The 12,951-nt window shown below is 58.5% G+C and overlaps 2 protein-coding genes across 2 annotated transcripts in view; one reads left to right on the top strand and one right to left on the bottom strand.

The window, feature by feature from the left end:
• Positions 1-459: 459 nt before the first annotated feature.
• On the top strand, positions 460-8,135 carry EIF4A3 (eukaryotic translation initiation factor 4A3). The gene is made up of 12 exons (XM_005880277.2): positions 460-753; positions 2,459-2,530; positions 4,038-4,104; positions 4,449-4,511; positions 4,986-5,118; positions 5,256-5,336; positions 5,741-5,882; positions 6,282-6,420; positions 6,851-6,966; positions 7,350-7,457; positions 7,569-7,696; positions 7,797-8,135. The coding sequence occupies exons 1-12, from the start codon at positions 584-586 to the stop codon at positions 7,811-7,813; spliced, it is 1,236 nt and encodes a 411-aa protein (XP_005880339.1). The 5' UTR covers positions 460-583; the 3' UTR covers positions 7,814-8,135.
• Positions 8,136-10,037: 1,902 nt separating this feature from the next.
• The window catches only part of GAA (glucosidase, alpha; acid), a gene marked incomplete at its 5' end in the record, with an annotated part of 14,279 nt that continues 11,365 nt past the window's right edge, over positions 10,038-12,951 (bottom strand). Inside the window, 5 exons of the mRNA XM_014528379.1 lie at positions 10,038-10,835; positions 11,208-11,360; positions 11,625-11,789; positions 12,157-12,306; positions 12,778-12,919. Of these exons, the coding sequence (XP_014383865.1) occupies positions 10,776-10,835; positions 11,208-11,360; positions 11,625-11,789; positions 12,157-12,306; positions 12,778-12,919 (670 nt within the window). The remainder of the gene's footprint in view (positions 10,836-11,207; positions 11,361-11,624; positions 11,790-12,156; positions 12,307-12,777; positions 12,920-12,951) is intronic.

Raw genomic sequence — 12,951 nt, 5'->3', positions numbered from 1 at the left:
GCGTGAGGCCACGCCTCGTTCCTCACATCCGAGGAGGACGCCCTGGCGCGGCCGGCGCGAGCATGAAGAAGCGGGAATCGCCCTGACCGGTCTGGCTCAGTGGATAGGGCGTCGGCCTGCGGACTCAAGGGCCCCAGGTTCGGTTCCGGTCAAGGGCATGTGCCTTGGTTGCGGGCACATCCCCAGTAGGGGGTGTGCAGGAGGCAGCTGATCGGTGTTTCTCTCTCATCGATGTTTCTAACTCTCTATCCCTCTCCCTTCGGCTCTGTAAAATATCAATATTTTTTTTTAAAAGAGAAAAAAAAAAGAAGCGAGACTCGCCTCAGCTCAAAACTCCCGCTCGCGACGCGCTACGTCGCCTCCGCCATTTTTATAGGCAATGAGCGAGGCCCCCCCCGCCCCTCGCGAGATCCTGCGAGAGCTCCTATCGCATAAAAGCCGCAGCGCCCCTTGTTCCCTCCCGAGGCGCGGCTTTGACGCACTCGCAGTGACGTCAGTTCCTGTCGGCGGCGGCTGCTCCGGGTCGTGCTTCCGCTTTTCTCCGCCGCGGCGCGCGCGCTCTCCTTTCAGCCGACGCGGGATCATGGCGGCCACCGCCACGATGGCGAACTCGGGGTCGGCGCGGAAGCGGCTGCTCAAAGAGGAAGACATGACCAAAGTGGAATTCGAGACCAGCGAGGAAGTGGACGTGACGCCCACGTTCGACACCATGGGCCTGCGGGAGGACCTGCTGCGCGGCATCTACGCCTACGGGTTTGAAAAGCCATCCGCCATCCAGCAGCGCGCCATCCGGCAGATCATTAGAGGGAGAGACGTCATCGCGCAGGCTCAGTCTGGCACGGGCAAGACCGCCACCTTGAGCATTTCCGTCCTGCAGTGTCTGGACACCCAGGACCGTGAGACCCAGGCTCTGATCTTGGCCCCCACGAAGCCAAGGCAGCTGAGGGGTCCCCCGCCCCCAGCACACCGTCATCACTCCGCGACCGAGGTTGCGGCGTGTTGTCCTCGGTGCAGAGCTACGTGCTGGCCTCTCGGGGGCTGCACAGTCTTCCGGGCTCTCATTCAGCTGCTGACTGCCCTGCATCCCCCGGTGTGAGGCTCCCGCGCTGCTTCGGGCACCGGGGGCTGAGCAGTGAGCCAGGCGGGCTCGGCCCGGAGAGCTGAGTTGCCTTTGGGAGGAGGTAGCCCAGTGGTAATGGCTGTGAGGAAGCGGAGCGGGGCGGCTGGAGCAAATAGACAAGCGGGCTCCCAGGAGGAGGTGGCATTCGAGCTGGGCTCTGGACTAGGGAGCCCGTTAGGAGAAGACGGTGGAGACGCCGGGCGGTGGCAGCAGCAGGTGCATTCCAGCAGCAGGAGGAAGCCTGTCCCGGGAGCCGGGGATGAGCTCGGAGAGGGCGGCAGGGGCAGCGCGAGGCGGTGGAGGGTTCGGTGGTGGGAAGGTGGGGCTTGAGCTGGGGGTGACGGTTGGCAGTCACAGAGGTGGTCCCGCTGGCTGGCTGTGGACCTGGAGGGGGAGAGGCAGGAGAGGAAGCGGGGCTGCATCGGGAGGCTTTGCTCAGTGCCCGGAGAGGTGAGGGCGTCCTGGAGGAGGGGGGCAGCGCGGCCAGGGTGCACTGGTGGGTGCGCGCGAGCAGAGGAGGGAAGGGGCCTGTGCGATTCGGTGTTGCAGCAGCAGCCCAGGTGCTGCCATTAGCTCGGGAGGAGCGCTTGGAGGAGGCACAGTGGGGTGCTGGCTGGGTTGTGGTGAGCATCCCCTGGCGATGTTGGGAGGCGGCTGCCTAAGCTGGAGCTGGGGTTGGGGATACAGGTGGGAATTGTCTGCCCTAAGGCCTGCAGCTGGGGCCTCTTGGCACCCAGGACATCGCTGCCCGTTCCCACCTGTGTGCTTGGTCATCAGGAGGGGTTTAAATCAGCTGCTGCAGTTGCTGTTGTGTTAGAGGGGAGCCGAAAGTGATTACAGCTTTGGACGTAAAGCTTTGTTTGCTGGGCGAATGCTTGTGCTCCTTCAGAGGAGCCCCGCCCCTCGGTGATTTCGGCTGTTGTGCGAGACAGACAGGGTGCGGGTCAGAGCTGTGGGACCGTGCAGGGCACTGGGCAGTGCAGCCCCCCAACCGGGGGAAAGCAACGTAGGTTATTGTCGTACAGTCACACACACAGCATGGGAGCACACAGTGGGCCTCCACCCCTCCGGAGTGCCCCTCCGCCGCTTGGCCTGTCTGAAACCTCTGGGTCTGTACATCCTCCAGGGATGTTCCTTCACGGGGGTTTTGCCTATTAAGAGGCCCTATGCCAGCATAGAAACCCGCTGCCCCTAGTCGCTCAGCAGCTGTCGGTGGAGCGCAGTGCGCGGGGCCTGGGCAGGCCGCGGCTGGGGTGGGGCTAGGAGGGGAGCTTCCGGTGTCTGGTTGTAAACACGCTGGCCGAGAGCTCAGCTACCTTCTCTGTTTCTGTCCCCAGGGTTTGAAAAGCCGTCCGCCATCCAGCAGCGCGCCATCAAGCAGATAATTAAAGGGAGAGACGTCATCGCACAGTAAGTCTGCGGCTGCAGGGGCCCTGGAACAATGCGGGTTTGAACCGTGAGGGTCCACTTATACTTGGATGTTTTTTTCAATAAATACAGTAAACATATTTCCTATTATGAATCTTTATAACATTTCCCTTTCTCCAGCTGTATTGTAAGAATATAGTATTAACTACAGAATGTTAATTGACGATCATTTATGTTATTGGTAAGTCTTGTGGTCAACAGTAGTCTGTGAGCATGTGAGGTTGGAGGTAGTTACTTGTGTGTGGGTTTTCACTGGGAAATTGGCAGCCCCAGGGGCCCCTGTGTTAAGTGCTTTGGGGCCACAATTGTTCTGTTTATATATGGGGCGCGGCTACGGTGTTTTGGCTAGGATCAAGCCTCGGACTAATGAAAGGACAGGGTCCTCTCATTGCCACGTGCAAGTCCCAGCTGGAGGGCAGGGCCCTCCCAGCACAATCATAGCCAACGGCTGTGGTTGTAAGCTTGAACCTATGGTCAAAACATGTGGCCCCACGTGCCTTGTGCTAGAGTTCAGGTGCATGTAGTTGAGTGAGGTTGGAGCTCACGAGAATGCTGTAAACAACGTGATCACGCCCCTCCTTTGCCTCGTGGCATCTGCTATAAAATACATGGCTTGTGGGCGCTGGCTCCTCATCAGGGAGCAGCGTCCCACCGAGACCCAGCTTTCATTCTCTTGTCTGTCTGTCCTTAATCCTTTCACCCCCCCCCCTGCCCCCACTCAGTTTACCTTTGGCCGCAACATTTATTTATTTGTTACCAACTGGTTCCTTGACTGTAGCCCAGGGTGCTTTACTGTCTGTATTCTTGTGTTCTGTTTTAGAAAGCTATCATTTTTTAGCCAGCTCTGTTACCTATCGGTTGGCATGTGGGTTTGTATATAATACTCCTTAAATAGCTTTACTACTGATTTACCAAATTTTTAAAGACTCATTTACAAAAATAAAAATAACTAGAGGACAGTTTCCATCCAGATCATACTTAAAGGGGAATGCCTCCTGCTGGGGTAGGTTCTGCAGCTCCATCAGCCCTGATGCCATCCGTAGCTACTGTCCTCTCACCAGGGACTTAAAAGTGACATCGTGGCCGTAGCCGTTTTGGCTCAGTGGATAGAGTGTCGGCCTGCGGACTGAAGGGTCCCGGGTTCGATTCCGGTCAGGGGCATGTACCTTGGTTGCGGGCACATCCCCAGTGGGGGGTGTGCAGGAGGCAGCTGATCGATGTTTCTCATCGATGTTTCTAGCTCTCTATCTCTCTCCCTTCCTCTCTGTAAAAAATTAATAAAATATATTTTTAAAAAAAGTGACATTGTGCCCGTATCCCACCTCTTGCCACTAAGGTGGTGGTGGTCTGCTTGGGGCGGGGCGGGGGCAGCTGTTTGGGAGAAGCTCCCGGTGCTCCCTCCCCTCGGAGCGTGGCTGCGGTGGGTTCTGTGAACAGACAGTGGCATGCGGCCACGGTTCCAGCCCCGCTTCCCTGTTTTCTCTCCTAGGTCTCAGTCTGGCACAGGCAAGACCGCCACCTTCAGCATTTCCGTCCTCCAGTGTCTGGACATCCAGGTGACTGGCTGCCCTCCGTGGCGCAGCGTTCACTCCTCTGTTGTGCTGGCTCAGGCTTTTAAAGAGAACGAGTTGCACACCAGAGCCTGAGCTGACACCTGCCACTCGCTCCTTTTCTCTGACGGGAGACTCTAAACGAGGGGGGGTTCTCGTCTGTAAACAAGACTGCTCACCGGGGCCCCTGTGATCCCTGGGCTTGTGGTTTCAGAGACATTAAGTGGCATTTACCTCCGTTAGAAGTCAGATGGGTGGTTGGTGCGAGATCAGTCAGAACAGGTCTGAGCCCGAGTTAGCGGGTCCACCTTGAGAAACTGACCGTCTGTCCCCGACAATTCCTTCACCAGGTCCGTGAGACCCAGGCTTTGATCTTGGCCCCCACGAGAGAGCTGGCTGTGCAGATCCAGAAGGTGAGGCGCCCCGCCAGTGTTGCGCTGCAGGTCTTGCCATCCGGTCTCTAGTTCCTCAGGCTTCTGAGTCCTGATCGTTTTGCCATAAATCATCACGTACATGAATTGGGGTTTGTGTTAAGTCATTTTAGTGCAGCTTGTGTGGTTCCAGGAGTTCCTGGCAGTCGGCACCCAAAAGCCAGCTGTTTATGCTTATTGTGAGCACTGCGGAAGGCTGTGCAGGAATGGGCTAGGATTGATCCTGGCTGGATGAGAGTATGAATTTCCTATATTTCCTGAGTTTTGAGTAGTTATCATGTACTGTGTTTGTAGTGGGAAACCATTAAAACTACAGTCTCTATTCTAGAACGCTTTCGTAGGAAGAGCAGAGGAAAGAGTGGGAGGGGAATTGGGCTCTCTCTGTGGTGTGAGTAATGGCGGAAATAGTCCGTGGTGGCCACGCCACGTGGATGGAAATGACCTGTGTCCCGCCAGGGCCTGCTCGCGCTGGGCGACTACATGAACGTGCAGTGCCACGCCTGCATCGGGGGCACCAACGTGGGGGAGGACATCCGGAAGCTGGACTACGGTCAGCACGTTGTGGCCGGCACGCCGGGGCGTGTCTTTGGTAAGCGAGGGCCGCGCTCCGTTCCCCGCGTTGCCTGTCTGCGCGGGGTCACTTGTAGGGAGCGGAGGGAGGTCTCTGGAGTGGCCGGTTCCTTCCTCGTAGCCTGAGGTCTAATCCTCCTACGTCTGGTTTTTTAGATATGATTCGGCGCAGGAGTCTGAGGACACGTGCAATCAAGATGTTGGTTTTGGATGAAGCCGATGAGATGTTGAATAAAGGTGAGTGTAACAGACGGACTGATTCTCTGCCCGCGTGACTGCGCATGTTCACAGTGCGGGGTGGAAACGGGCACCAGAGACGTGCTCTCAGTACGGCAGTGTGTCTGTCCGTGGGGCATAGCTGTGCCCCATGGGCCACGGGGCAGGAGACTCAGTTGGTCTTTTTGTGGCCGCTGCTAAGACTGCCCACAGCCAGCAGGGCACAGCCTGTCGTCCCGACCAGACGCGTTGTTTTCTGTGTGTCCGGGGTCGGCACAGGCGACGGGCCCCTGAGCTGAGCTGTGAGAGGATTTGGCGGAAATCGGAGGCTGTACAGTCGCAGCTCTGCACTGACTCGGTGTGAGCTTGGCCTCACATCCCTGTGCAGGGCGCGGCCTCAGGTTCCTGTGGTCTTGTTCCTCCAGGTTTCAAAGAGCAGATTTACGACGTGTACCGGTACCTGCCCCCGGCCACGCAGGTGGTGCTCCTCAGCGCCACGCTGCCCCACGAGATCCTGGAGATGACCAGCAAGTTCATGACGGACCCCATCCGCATCCTGGTGAAGCGGTGAGCACGCCCTGCCTCTCCACGGTGCTGAACGGGCACGTGGGCGACACTGGGGTTCAAACACAGAACCCTAATCGCCTTTTCTGAAAAGCCAGCTTTTCATGTGCATTCCCTCTTAACCTAGCAATTCCAAACTTAACAACTAGCTGCCGGTGTTTCCCGGTGGCTTGAGAGTAAGATGAGTGTGTGCCGTGGAACAATGGGGTGTTCTAACTGTTCAGGGTGGTGGTAACTGCTGGTTCTGATCCAGAGCTGGGCCCGGGCGGGAGAAGTGGTGGCTCCTAGGAGGTGTGGCCAGCCAGACAAGCCGCCGGGCTGGAGGGCTGGTGGGGCCTGGCCTGCGCTGCCCCCCAGTCTCGGTGGGAAGAGCAGGTAACAGGGTTCGTGTCTCTCCTCCAGTGATGAGTTGACGCTGGAAGGCATCAAGCAGTTTTTTGTGGCGGTGGAAAGAGAGGAGTGGAAATTTGACACGCTGTGTGACCTCTACGACACGCTGACCATCACGCAAGCCGTCATCTTCTGCAACACCAAGAGGAAGGTGCGTGGCTGCGCCCTCGCATGGCCTCTGGTGCCAACTGAGGCTCGGTCTCTGCGGAGCTGGGATGGGCGGGTGTGGAGGCCGGAAGTCTGCTTTAGGCTTTGTGGGCACGTGGTCTCCGGGACAGCTGCCCGCTCTGCCCTGTAGCACAGAAGCCGCTGTGGGCGCGTGCTCAGTGGAACCACAGTGTCGATTCCAGTCCCACGCCGTCGGTGTCAGGTGGCTCAGCTGATGGATGTTCCCACGTGAACAGATGGAGAGGGTTTTCGTGCCACCAGCTGGGCAAATGACGGTCCTCACATCCAGTGAGGAGTCCGCGTTTCAGCGCGCCTGCTCTACGGGTGGCTCACTGGGCTCCGCGATGATGCGCTAAGTCCCGAGTCCATCTCTGCTTTGGGAGCTCAAGGAGCATCTGCCATTTGGTTGGTAGGTTGACTGGCTGACGGAGAAAATGAGAGAAGCCAACTTCACGGTGTCGTCGATGCACGGGGACATGCCGCAGAAGGAGCGGGAGTCCATCATGAAGGAGTTCCGCTCCGGCGCCAGGTGAGTGGGCTCGGGGTGGGGCTGGCGGCCTCGGGGTGGGGCATGCAGGTCTGTGGGCAGCAGCTTTCTCTGAAGGAGGGGCGGTGGGAGCGAGCCCCTCCACAGCCTGAGGCCGCTGCTCCAGAGCTTTGCGGAAGAACAGTGTCTTCCAGGCAAGGCCCTGCTGGCATCGCCACGGCCTGTGGTGCCGTGACTGGTGCGGTGAGACGTGGAACTTGTACTCAGACCCCACACGTGGCCCCATCACCACGCTCACCCAGGGGCCTTGAGAAAGGTCTTTCTGGAGCTGCCCCTGCCCCACGTGGACCAGGGAGCGGGTGACTGGCATCCAGTCTTGAGCCTTCATGACTGAGTGACGGCCTCGCGTCCCCTTCTTGCCGCAGCCGGGTGCTCATCTCCACCGACGTCTGGGCCCGGGGCCTGGACGTCCCTCAGGTGTCCCTGATCATCAACTACGACCTGCCCAACAACCGGGAGCTCTACATCCACAGGTAGGGCGCCGCCCCCGCCCCTCAACACCCCCCACCCCCCTACTCCCTGCCGCCGGGCGCCTGCACGCGGTCCTCGCTGTGTGTACCAACGGAATCTTCCTTCTTCCCAAGAATCGGGCGGTCGGGGCGGTACGGCCGGAAGGGCGTGGCCATCAACTTCGTGAAGAATGATGACATCCGAATCCTGCGAGACATTGAGCAGTACTACTCCACGCAGATCGACGAGATGCCCATGAATGGTGCGCGGGGCCCATCCTCCATCCTGTCCCGGGGGCTGCAAGGGGGCTCTGCTGGGGCTTCAGTTAATGCGTCTCCTTTTGTCTGTTTTCCTGCTTTCAGTTGCCGATCTGATCTGAGGCGTCTGCTGCGCTGGGGACGAGTTGGCTGGCTCTGTGTCCCCTCGGGACTGTCCAGAGCAGTTTCTGTTGAAGGAGGTTACGGCGCACATGTAATGGAACCTTGATCCCTCTGACCACATTGTCAGGGCGTGGCAATACCTGCACCTCATGGGGAGAAGGATCTATGAAGGCACACAAAGTTCTTACAAAGGGGAAAACAAGTCTGTAGTAGCACCTCGGAACCTGCCCAGGATTCAGTCTTGGGTTCTGTCTTCTTTTCTTACCTACATGTAAATAATGCTTTGCTTTTGGTCTTTTTCATTAAACATTTTAAACTTTGCCCATGAACTCTCATTTCTATGTCCTGAGCTACCACACCTTCCTGTACCCACACTCTGCTTGCTGAGCCCCTCCCCGTGCTGTGGGATGGATGAGTCTAAATTTCAAGTTCATTGGTGATTCTAACTCCAGCCTCTGAAACTATAGTTTATGAAAGGAATTTCCTCTGAAATAATAGGAAAATCAACAAAACCCAATGTTGGTTCTTTGAAAAGATCAAGAATGTTGACCATTTTTAAGTGAAATTGACCAAGAAAAGACTCAAATTACCAAAATCAGGAAAGAGATGTTACAATTGCCCTCAAAATAAAAGGGTCACTATGAGCAACTGTGCCAATAAGTCGGGTCACCCCGATAAAGTGGATGGAGACCAGGTGTAGTCAGTATGAGGCAGAGGCGAAGGCAAGAACAGGGCGGGCAAAAGGAGGCTTGCAGTCGTTGGGATGGAAAATGCAATAATCACCCAACAGTAAGTTGTCTCGTACTCACAACCAAGCCTACTTTTGCCCACGCTGTATAAAGGCACAAATAAGTTGAAAATGAAAAAAACCAATGGAGAAACCACGGCGCCACACTGATCACCACTGGAGTGGCCGTGTCCACAGTAAAGGGTTCCCCAGGACAGGGAGGTTTCATAGGATGAAGGGTAATTTATCAGCAATGCAACAATCCTAAACACCTATGCACCTAGCAGCTTCAAAACAGGAAGCAAACACTGACCTGCACAGGTTAGGCCAGTGCAGTGGTGGTGGGAGCTCAGTGTCAACCTCCCACTGGAGGCCACCTGGGAGGGGCCGGGTAGGAGGCACCGAGGGGCGGGCCTCACAGAATCTACAAGCCCCTGACGAATAATTGAAAGGTCAGTTCTGCAAGGTCAGCCTCCCCAGATCACCTGTGCTGTTTGCAAGCAACGCCATGGGAAAGGGAAATTCAAAAAACCCCCTTTAATAGCATCCAATGTGGGGAATACCCAGGGCTGCAAGGTCTGCATTGAACCCACAAATAATTGCCGTGAGGAACTAAATATGCAAATAAGTGAGAGACTGCCCCAAAAGACTAGAAGAGTCGGGGGGGGGGGCCCCTCAGCCCAGCCTGCACCCTCTCCAATCTGGGATCCCTCTCACAATCCTGGACCACTGGCTCCTAATCGCTCACCTGCCTGCCAGCCTGGTTGCCCCCAACTGCGCCCCCCACCCCGCCGCTGGCCTGGTCGCCCCACCCAGCCTGCTGTTGAGTTGTTAGGTCATCCCTCACAAACCCCCCTGCCGGCCTGGTTGTAGGCTGCCATTTTGTGAGGGTCAATTTGCATATTACCTCTATTATAGAGGATGGGGTTCTCCCTGAGTTCACCTACCCATTCAACAAGGCCCCACTCAAAATACCAAGAGACATTGTTTTGGTGAAAATTGACAAGTGGCTTCTGAACTGCATCTGGAAATACAAAGCCAGCAGAGGAAAACAACTGGAAAAGGACGCACTGGAGGACTCCCACTGCCTGATACCAAGAAATATCACCAAAGCCCGCCGGCGTGGCCCGGTGGTGGAGCGTTGACCCATGAACCAGGAGGTCACAGTTCAATTCCCAGTCCAGGCACATGCCCCAGTTGTGGGCTCCATCCCCAACACGGGGTGTACAGGAGGCAGCCGATCAATGATTCTCATGACTGATCTATCTCTCTCCCTCTGAAATAACATAAAAACACTGGGGAAAAAATATTACTGAAGACATTGTGGACTGGCTGAGGACAGGCCTGCAGGTCCCTGAGACAGAAATAAACAGACCACAGGCACACAGGGAATGGGTTTCAACAAAGGTACTGAGGCAGTTCCATGGGGAAAGGGTAATATTTTCAACAAGTGGTGCTAGGACAATGGACTGGTCATACAAGAAAGAAAACCAGAAAACCTGGACGAGCCTTTACTTCATTGCATCTATCAAACCTCGCTGGAAATGTAAGACTTAAAATTACAAAACTTCTCTAGGAGAAAACAGGAGAAAAGTCATGGGGACTTTGGGTTTAGCAAAGATTTCATTAAAGGGGGTAAGAAATAGAAGCAAGCTGTGCTCATCACAATGAAAAACGTTCACTCCTCAAAGACACTGTTACGTGTCTCCGTGTCATGGCCCCCGGGCACACCCTCTGTGCCCTGGATGCCAGGGGCACCCAGAGGCTTGGCCGGATGCCGCTTTTATTACAAATAATTGCACTTAAAACAAAATCTTTCCCAGGCAGTCTCCCGAGGTCCCAGCAGGCGGCCCCCAGCTCCGTCCTGTCAGGGCAGCAGCAGAGCCGCCCGAGCGTGACTCGGGGCACAGGTACCACGTGGCCCCAAACGCCACCTTCCCTGCCATCGGGGCAGGCAGCTGGGGGTGGCCGACGTTCCACGCATCCGTGTCGGGCTACGGAGAGCAAGGCTCCAGTGAAACATTCCAAACCCAGGCAACCCCAGGACACTGGCCCGACGTGGGAGCTGGACCAGGAAACTGTGATGCAGGTGCCGCTGGCCCAGCGCCCAGCACAGGAGGTAGACAGGTGAGCAGATCTGGGTGTTGGAGGGAGGTCAGCACTACGCGACATGGGTGAACACCAGGGGTTGGTGAAGTCGGGGAACTCGAGGCCCGACGCGCCCTTGGCCCCAGTCAAGACCAGCTGATGAGAAACTGCTGTCCCATCGTCAGCGAGACAGGGATGTCCAGGGTCTGGGAACAAGAAAGAACCATTGGCCGCCAAACCACGGAGGCAGAGGGGAGAGCCCAGCGCCCAGCAGGCAGGAGTGGCGGCTGACCCGGCTGGCGGGGACAGTGCTCTCAGCTCTGGCCGCCTCAATCAAGCTCTTTAACACGGCGCGTCAGCGCAGACACAGGCAGGAGAAAGATAAGGTACTGGGGGCCGATCCTGCCCCCCTCCCCCAAGATCCAGTTCCTCCCGCCCCTTGTGAGGCCCAAGAGTCCACGGCTTCGAGACAGCATGTCCCGAGGCCAGCTTGGAGGACACTGTGTCCCCAGGGGCCCGGCCACCCCCACCCTCACCCGTCCTGGGGGACAGCCCTCTGTCCCGTCTTGGGCTCTTGCCTGGGTGTCGGGGCTGTAGGTGAAGTTGGAGACAGGAACCCCATTGGCAAGGACCTGCTTGGGGGCCGAGGCCAGGCCCAGGAGGGTCACCCTCCTCAGCTGCAGGGCGGCCCCCTCGCTGCTCACGTGCACCAGGTCGTTCACGACGGTGTTCTGGGCCAGTAGGACAGAGAGAAGGGGTGTGAGCAGACGGCAGCAGGGAGCACCCAGGACAGGCCTCTGCACAGCCCCGGGGACGGCGGGGGGCCTCGGCCCAGCCTGGCCCAGCAGCACAGGCCATGGGCGAGCCGGCAATGTCGGGACTCGGGCCCACTCCTCTGCAAGCAAACAGCCTGTACTCGGGGCGACCCAGACCCGGCTCCCCTCACCCCAGGCTGGCCCCACACTCCACCCCTGCTCGACGGGGGCAGGACTCACATTCCTGGCCAGGAAGACGAGCTGTGTGTAGGCCCCACGCTCCAGCACCCCCAGGCTCTCCCCGTCATCCCAGAAGAGCTCCCCGCGGGCCTCCCCGCTCGAGGTCAGGGCCACGGCCAGCGCCATGGGCTGCTTGCGCGACTCCGTGGTCGTGAGGCCAGGGCCCTGCAGACCGGGTGGCACATGTCACCTGGCAGAGCCTTCGACCCAGGCGGGAAGGACACCGCGTGAGGACAGCCCCGGGCCCGGGAACCAGGGTCTGCAGGACGGCCTGCCGTCGAGTGGCCCAGACCCCCATGGAGGCCAGCCTGTCCGAGGCGGACCCCCGAGGACAGGAGAGGCCCACAGATGTTTGCAGACTGGCTGACCCGTCCGCAGGCCCGGCCACAAGTTAGTGGGCTGTCTCCTGAGCCTCCCACCTGGACCCGCTCCTCCTCCACCCTCAGGAGCATCGCTGCCGGGGCCGGGCTGGACCCCAGCTGCACAGAAGCCATGTGGCCCCGGACAAATGCCTCGGTGTCCGGCCAGGTACCTGCAGGGGGATGATGTGTCCAGCCCGGAGGTGGAGGTTGATGGTGTCCAGGGGGGCCGGCAGCGTCACCCACTGGCCCTCGCTGTGGATGGCAGGCTTGAGGGGTGCCAGAGGTGGAGGCGGGAGGCTGCCAAAGGCCTCTACTGGCACCTGGATGGGGATGGCACGTCACCAAGGGTCCTGGGCAGTGTCAAAGCCCCGTGCTGTGGTCAGGAGCCGAGGACTCCACGGGGAGGCCCAGGGGGCCTGGCAGAGACAAGCTGGTGTGACCTCAGGGCAGGGGCCCGGCCACTTGGTGGCAACAGGGCAGGAGAGGCCCGAATCCTGGGCCCGGGTGAGGCAGGCCAGAGGGCACCGGGAGGGGCAGGATGTTGAGAGTAAAAGAAGTGGGGTCCTGGCTCGCCCTGTAGCAGGGAGGGCCACAGCACCCAGACAAGTTTCAGCTCAGGCTCAGTTTGCACATCGGAAAATGGGTTCCCGCAAGGACTGCACAGGATGACGCCCGGGAGTGCACAGGCGAGGCCCAAGGACTATGGGGGCAGACACAGTCCACGCTGACAGGACAGGAGGGAGGGACCCTCTCGTCTCCCAATTCTCTGGGGTTAGGGACCCGGGACTCACCGTCTGCAGGTCGTACCACGTGCCGGCGGGGAAGTAGCCAGTCACTTCCACCTTCCCAGCCTCGAGCACCGGTGTGATGAGCAAGGCCTCTCCCCACAGGAGCTGGCGGTCCACCGGCCAGGTGCGGGGGTCCTCGGGGAACCTGCGCGCAGACGCCGGGAGCCTGGAGCCCTG

Source organism: Myotis brandtii, unplaced genomic scaffold (assembly GCF_000412655.1).
Source record: "Myotis brandtii unplaced genomic scaffold, ASM41265v1 scaffold632, whole genome shotgun sequence".
Lineage (NCBI taxonomy): Eukaryota > Metazoa > Chordata > Mammalia > Chiroptera > Vespertilionidae > Myotis > Myotis brandtii.
Note: the sequence above shows the minus strand (reverse complement) of the source record. Positions and strands in the feature narration are given on the sequence as shown.

Excerpts from the sequence above, each read along its gene's own strand:
- EIF4A3 (XM_005880277.2), top strand. The coding sequence starts at position 584 with ATGGCGGCCACCGCCACGATGGCGAACTCGGGGTCGGCGCGGAAGCGG. Across the intron at positions 754-2,458 it reads CGCGGCATCTACGCCTACGG|GTTTGAAAAGCCGTCCGCCA; the intron begins GTTTGAAAAGCC and ends TCTGTCCCCAGG. Across the intron at positions 7,458-7,568 it reads CGGGAGCTCTACATCCACAG|AATCGGGCGGTCGGGGCGGT; the intron begins GTAGGGCGCCGC and ends CTTCTTCCCAAG.